Consider the following 7,561-nt stretch of genomic DNA (forward strand, 5'->3'; position numbering starts at 1 on the left):
GGGCTGCAGGACCCCAGCCCTGTCCCAGCACCTCCTGCAGGAGAATTTGGAGCTGCAGGACCCCAGGCCTGTCCCAGCACCTCCTGCAGGTGAATTTGGAGCTGCAGGACCCCAGCTCTGTCCCAGCATCTCCTGCAGGAGAATTTGGAGCTGCAGGACCCCAGGCCTGTCCCAGCACCTCCTGCAGGTGAATTTGGAGCTGCAGGACCCCAGCCCTGTCCCAGCACCTCCTGCAGGTGGGTTTGGAGCTGCAGGACCCCAGGCCTGTCCCAGCACCTCCTGGAGGGGGATTTGGAGCTGCAGGACCCCAGGCCTGTCCCAGCAGGGGCAGCAGCCTGTCCCAGCTCAGTGCAGCTGCAGAGAGAGGCAGGAAATGAGAACAGGCTGTTTATCAACAGTGACTTCCTGCCCTCCTGGGGACCTTCCCTCACCTCCTGCTGCCCCAGTTTGCAGCCCCACAGCTCTCCAGAGCAGTCCCATGGAATTCCCTCCTCTCACCTCTGAGCTGAATTAATTAATTCAGTTAATTTGAGAATAATTCACCTCCATGTACTGCAGAACTGGAGGAGATTCAACCCCAAACCCCTGGCCAGGACTAAAGCGGAGCAAGAACAGATCAGCACCAGAAGTTAATTATAAAAAAAACCAATGTTTTTGCTGGTTTAGCTGCCTCAACCACCTGTGAGCAGCAGTGCAGAGGTGAGAGAGCAGAAAATGCAGCTGGGATGGCCTGAGGTTGCTGTGCAGGGAGCTGGGGAGTTCCTCAGGACAAGCCTGCATGGAGAGGCAGGTCTGTGAGGAGCAGCTGAGGGAGCTGGGAAGGGAATGGAGCCCCAGGAGGGGCTGAGGGAGCTGGGAAGGGAATGGAGCCCCAGGAGGGGCTGAGGGAGCTGGGAAGGGAATGGAGCCCCAGGAGGGGCTGAGGGAGCTGGGAAGGGAATGGAGCCCCAGGAGAGGCTGAGGGAGCTGGGAAGGGAATGGAGCCCCAGGAGGGGCTGAGGGAGCTGGGAAGGGAATGGAGCCCCAGGAGAGGCTGAGGGAGCTGGGAAGGGGCTCAGCCTGGAGAAAAGGAGGCTCAGGGGGGACCTTGTGGCTCTGCACAAGTCCCTGCCAGGAGGGGACAGCCAGGGAACAGGGACAGGACAAGGGGAAATGGCCTCAGGCTGGGCCAGGGCAGGCTCAGGGTGGACACCAGGAGGAATTTCTGCATGGAAAGGGTGCTCAGGCCTTGGCAGGGGCTGCCCAGGGAGGTTGGCAGTGCCCATCCCTGCAGGTGGCACCTGGATGTGGCACTGGGTGCCCTGGGCAGGGGACAGGGTGGGCACTGGGCACAGCTGGCACTGGGTGGGCTGGGAGGATTTTCCAGCCTGAATGACCCTGGGATTCTGTGAAGCTCCAGCAATCTCTGCCTGGAGCTGTTTGCAGTTCAGGTCTCTGGGAATGACCTTCCTCAGGCACTCTGTGATAGTTTGGGGTCATTTTCAGCAGGAGGAGCCCCCAGGTCTCTGCCCTGCAGCAGCTGCTCTGGACAAGGGGAAATGGGCTCAGGGCAGGCTCAGGGTGGGCACCAGGAGGAATTTCTGCATGGAAAGGGTGCTCAGGCCTTGGAACTGCTCAGGGAGGTTGGCAGTGCCCATCCCCGTGTCCTGATGTGGCACTGAGTGCCCTGGGCTGGGCACAAGGTGGGCACTGGGCACAGCTGGGCTGGGAAGGTTTTTCCAAGCTGGATCCTGGACAAGCAGAGCCCCAGGCCCAGCCCCTGCACCCCAGGGACCCTTGGGGTGACCCCAGAGCTCAGTGAAGGAACCCCCACACAGAGGGGACACCTGGAGACATCCCTGAGCTTGGGGACAATTTCATGTCACCTTCCAAACGCAGAACAAATCTCCTGAGAGCTTTTACCTTCCCTAGCACAGCTTCACACCTTCCCTGCAAGCCCAGCACACAACCAGAACCCCAGGCAGGATTTCTGCCCCAAAACTCAGCCAAACCTGGGGAGTCTGGAGCTGCAGTTTGACCAGAGTGCCTGGCACAGGGCTGAGCACACAGGGCTGCCAGAGCTGGGGTTTTGGCAGGCATTTGCTCATCCTTTCCTCCTTTTGCCCGGCTCTGGGCAAGGTGCAGCCTGCAGGGGGGAGAGGGCTCAGTGCAGAATAAGTTCAGCCCTTAAGTGGATTCTGGACGGGCTCAGAGAGGCTGGAAAAGAGCTGATCCCACCTCTAACCTCTCCTGGAGACCCTGCCACTGCTCTTTCAAAACAAAATGTTAAAATTACACACAGAGCAACTGCCTGCAAGCCAGCAAATTATTTCTTAAATATCTCTACCTGCACTGAATCTCCTGAACACAGCAGCTCCCCTGATGCCTTTCACGCTGTAAACACGAGGTCCAAGTGAATTTATTTATTAAAACATCCCTTGCAAGTCCCAGCCGCAGGTTTCCATTTACATTCGCTCCCCAGGCAGCCTTTTCAAGTCTTGTTTGAACAGATCCCTCTTCCAGGAGGGTTCCCAAGCCCCAGCTCCTCCTCCTCTCCGAGAGGGGGATTTATCCCGAGCTGGGAAGGGCGAGCGGAGCTCTCCGAGCTCAGCGTTTCGCACCTGTGGAGTTTTCCTCTCTCATTCCCGCCCCGTATTCCGAACTTCCCTTTTCTCCACCCTCCGTGCCCGGCCCAGGACAGCGACAAATTTTTGTACAGCTGGGACAGCGGGAGGTAAAAATTCACTTTTTACATGTGCAGCTCTGCTGAACGGGGGCAGCTCAGCACCTGAGCGTGTCGGAAATCACCGCAAACACCGAAAAACCACCGCAAACACCGAAAAACCCCCGGTGCCTCTCACTTGCTGGCAGGTCTGACTTCCCCCCTCGCTCTCCACAGCAAATCCAAGCGGCAATCCCTCCCCCACGCCGCTCCCCGGGGCAATCCCTGCCGGGAAGCACGGAGCAACCGGAGCCCAGGTCATAATAACCCGCCCGGTTCTGCAGGCGGCCGGGCAGGCCCCGCCGCCCCCCCGAGCCCCGGCGGGAGCGCCCCGACCCGCCCCGCGGCCTCCGACCCGCCCCGCGGCCCCCCCGCGCACCGTCCGGGCGGCCTCTGCCCAGGTCCTGCCCTTCTTCTTGCGGCCCTTCTCCCTCATGTCGGACGCGGCGGGGCTCGGGGCGCTCGGGGGGTGTCGGGCGGGCGCGGCGGGCGGCGGGGCGGGGGTGGCGGCCCCTTAGAGGCGAGCGGCGCCGAGAGCGGCGGCCCCAGCGCCCGCCGCCGCCGCCATGTTGGCTCCGGCTGCGCACGGGCCGCGGTCATGTGACCCCGCCCGCCAGCCCCGCCCACGGAGCTGGGAGGGGCGTTGTCTAAATAAGCCACGCCCATTCCTCCCTCCCAACGGGCGCGTTCCCGCCTCTCGGAGGGACGAGCAAAGATGGCGGCGGCGCCTGAGGCGGAGCGAAGATGGCGGTGGTGCTGCTCTGGTGTGGTGGTGGTGTGTCCTTCCCTGGCTGCCACCGGCAACAGCTCCGCTGCCCCGCCGCCACCAAGTGCCACCGGCAGCCTCCTCTCCCTCCTCCGCGCTCGCCGCCGGTGCCCGCAGACTGCGCTGGCGCCGTGGCTGAGGGAGAAAGATGGCGGCGGCTCCCTCAGAGCCTCAGCCGCGCCCTCAGCGCCCGGTGCCCGCCAGCTCGGCGGTGACACCGATGGTGGCGCCTCAAGAGTCAGAAATAGCGAATAATTCGCCCAGGGAGTCCTGGGGAATGGGCAAGGGTTGTGAAACGGGGTCTTGGCTGTGGTTGAGACGGCCTCAAAGGCGGGAGGCTGAGCTCCCTCAAAGGGCCTTTGGTAAACAGTTGGGGTCTTCCTGTTGAGTGATGTCTGAAAACCGCCAACCGATTATTTTTAAAATTTAAATAGTTTAATAGTAATAAAATGGTTATAAAAATATTAATATAATTAGAGTAATAATAATTTGGACAATTTGGATTAGGACAATACGAGACAATAAAAACAAAGAGTTACAGACCAGTCCGGGTACCTTTTTCTGGGCAAAATAAGCCTGAAAAAGGACGCACGTTAACAGAGGATTAACCCTTCAAAACAATAACCTGTTGCATATTCATGCACCTCATACATGATGCATAAATTCCGTTCAAACACAGGATTCTGTCTGGGCAGTGTCAGCTTCTTCCTCTTAATCCTAACTGCATCTTCAGGGCTGAGCAAGGCAGGAAGAAGTTCGCTTCTCCTGACAAGGGAGCAATAAATTCTCTTGCTCTGAAAGATTTAGGTGTCCTGTGGCTGCTATCTCGCTCCAAGTCCTTTCTTTAAAAAAAGTATATTACATAGCATAGTTTCTATTTTAACATTATGTTATAACCTAAAACTATATTTAACACACTACTTAAGAAAATTTATGCAGCATAACTTTCTAACATAACTCATATAATATTCATTTGAATATTTGCCAAAAGCCAATCATAAAATGTGCATTTTTCACAGTGTCTCTTGTCACCTGCTATGTTTCCTGTCACCTGGCTGGAGCCACACAGTGTAAATAGGAGCATGGATGTGACTATTCACAAGTCCAGGGCAGCAGACAAGTCTTGCTTGGCACCAAACCTTTGGTGAATTTTGTTTAAAATGGAACGGGGGCACCTCCCCAGAGCCCCCAAAGGACTGACTCTGCTGCTGTCACTTGGGAAAACATTCCCAATAAAATTCAACCTCAGTTTCCATCCCAGGTTCAGTGAGAATCCCAGCTAGGCAGAGCACTGACTGTTCTTTTCTTAGAGGCACAAATCCTGGAATGGCTTGGGTGGGAGGGGACCTCAAAACCCACCCAGTGCCACCCCTGCCATGGCAGGGACACCTCCCACTGTGCCAGGGTGCGCCAGTGTCCAGCCTGGCCTTGGGCACTGCCAGGATGCAGGAGCAGCCACAGCTGTGACCAGATTCCCTCGCTGAAAGCCATCAAAGCCTGCAGGAAAATCACTGAGAAAAACGTAGGGACAGAAGTGCAGAGCCAGTGGGGAGGAAAAGAGAGGAATTCTGGCTGTTTGTGCAGCTGCAGCAGTGCAGGGGAAAGCCCACAGGGTGTCATGAGAGCGTCAGGGAACAACAAAAAAACCCAAAATAATCCCCAAACCCTCTCTGCACCAAAGGCTTCCCACACAGCTCCTCTCTTGGGAGATGCACACAGAACATTCCTGGTGGCTGTGGCTCCCCTCCTGCTTTGAGAACCACTCAGCAATGAAAACATTTGGCCCTTTAGGAATTGTGTGCAACCAATAAATCCCAGAGCACTTTACAAAGATGATAACAAGAGCAGCAGGAATCATGGAATATCCTGAGCTGGAAGGGACCCACAGGGATCATTCAGTGCAGCCCCAGACCCCCAACAACCCCACCCTGAGCATCCCCAGTGCTGCCCAAAGGCTCCTGGAGCTCTGGCAGCCTCAGGGCTGTGCCCAGGGAGCCTGGGCAGTGCCAGCACCCTCTGGGGAAAAACCTTTCACAATATCCAACCCAAACCAAGCTCCATCCAGCCTGGCCTTGGGCACTTCCAGGCACAGCTTCTCTGGGCAGCCTAAGGTATAAATTTGAAATTCATGGCAGGAAAAGTACTATGAATTGTGCTAAGAAAGAAACAAAATAGTTGTAGTGAATTTATCCTAAATTTTCTAGATTTCAATACAAAATTACATTTTTTCTGAACTGCCAGCAGATGGGACAACCCTGCAAATAACCCTTCAAATCATATTCCTGTAATGGGGTTGAACATTGCCATAAAACCTGTGGTGCTCTGTAGGGCTGCAAGGGGAGGTTCTTCCAGGGAAACAAAGAGCTCTGGGATCTGAGGGGATCCAGGGGGTGTCCCCAGCCCTGCAAGCACAGCAGATGTTTGGGAGAAGCTGATGTGGCCCTGAGGAAGGAGCAAACAGCACAAGCCAGCCCAGGCAGGGCTGCAGACCCCCCTGGGTATGTTCTGAAGCTGGGCCATCAATATTCACGGCTGCAGGAGCTGGGGGGGACACAGGAACCCCCCTGGCCATGAGCCCAGCCCAGCAGCTGAGCCCAGCATGAACCAGACACTGCACAATGTGCAAGGGAAGAGATTCCCTGGATGCTGAGAATTTGAAACTTTCTGTGCTGAAGGGCACAGACCCGCAAAAAAAAAAATACTGCACTTGACCTGAGGCCTTGGAAAAGATTTACAAAATGGATTTCCAAAAAGATTTCCAAAATGGATTTCCAGAATGAGAGCGCTGGATTACAGGTGAAAGAGTTGGTTAGAACTGTGTGATATCACAGGCTGGAAAACTTAAGAGTTTGGGGTTTTAGAATGTAGTAATAAATATGGGGCAGGATGGAGGTTTTAGGGTGGAGGCTGCTCCTTCTTCTTCACCTTCTTCACCTTCTTCTCCATGGGTTTGGGTGGTATTTTGTATTTGGACAGAAAAGCCCACCCTGCAGACTTTGGGGGATCAGTTATTGGGTTAAAAGTGAAAATAATTTAGGTGTCATTTCTTAATTGGATGGTTTAACCTTGTAGGGAAAGACAGTTGGCAATTTTGTAGCTTGTTAGGAGAATGCTGCAGAACTCACAACTTGTAACAGAGATAGGAAATAATGAACATCTGAGTCTGAACGTGAAATTCCATCTGGAGAGCTTCAACCCTGACCTTGACAGAGGCAGAAAAAAGAAGCTGGGAGCATTTCTGGTCTTGGCAGACCATGACCTCTGCTTCCCAGGTGGAAATCACCCTGTTTCTTTCACATTTTCACATCATTCCTGTTGATTTTTACAAAACCATCACAAATGCCATTCCTGGTTGGAAAGCAGGGCTTTCCCCAGCAGGAAAATCCCCAGGAGCACAAATCCCCTTTGTCTCTGCCTCCCTATGACCTGTTTCCCTTGGAATAATCCCACTGTTAGCTCCACTCAGGCCTCTCCTCAGGGAGGGTGTCAGAGTTTCACCAAAATCCCTCATTCTGTCCCTCACACCTGCAGGGTTTTGTGTTCCAGCTGAGCATGGAGCTGCTGTGGTGACATTTGGTGGCATTTGGTGGCATTTGCTCTGGACCAGCCCACCTTGGTTGTTCACACGTTCCCCTGCCAGGATTTCAGGTGGATTTTGTCGATCCCTTCAGTCCTTTCAGGGGGTGAAGTTAAATTGAGCAGAGAACCCCTCAGGTTCCCCTTTCCCCATTTTAAAGACATCCCTCATGTTTATCCTGTTCCTGTTCATCAAGTGTCCTGTTTGGACACTTGTTGGAGATTTTTTCAGGGATGGCCTAGAAGGCAGCTGTGAGGAGCAGGTTCTCACAGCCTGTTACTGTAAACAGCAGAAGTTCTCAGGTTATTTTTAACTACAGGTAAAAGTGACAAGCATGAAGGCCTTGAGAGCCTTGCACATCAGAGTTCTCAGGCAGCTTTCTCATAACAAGTGGATGTTCTATCTTTGGCTGTTTTGGGAAAGCAAGAATAATTTTGAGAACCCAAATCTTGGTATTGGAAACATAAGGAGGAGTTGGTATGGTATCTCTGACCTATTGTGAGCTCAGATTTTGCAA

General features: G+C 54.3%; 1 protein-coding gene across 1 annotated transcript in view; it reads right to left on the minus strand.

Moving 5' to 3' along the window:
* The window catches only part of ASXL2 (ASXL transcriptional regulator 2), a 42,908-nt gene extending 39,594 nt beyond the window's left edge, over positions 1-3,314 (minus strand). The window contains exon 1 of the mRNA XM_074536325.1: positions 3,081-3,314. Within this exon, the coding sequence (XP_074392426.1) occupies positions 3,081-3,137 (57 nt within the window). The 5' untranslated portion in view covers positions 3,138-3,314. The remainder of the gene's footprint in view (positions 1-3,080) is intronic.
* Positions 3,315-7,561: the final 4,247 nt, after the last annotated feature.

Source organism: Zonotrichia albicollis, chromosome 3 (genome assembly GCF_047830755.1).
Source record: "Zonotrichia albicollis isolate bZonAlb1 chromosome 3, bZonAlb1.hap1, whole genome shotgun sequence".
Taxonomy (NCBI): domain Eukaryota; kingdom Metazoa; phylum Chordata; class Aves; order Passeriformes; family Passerellidae; genus Zonotrichia; species Zonotrichia albicollis.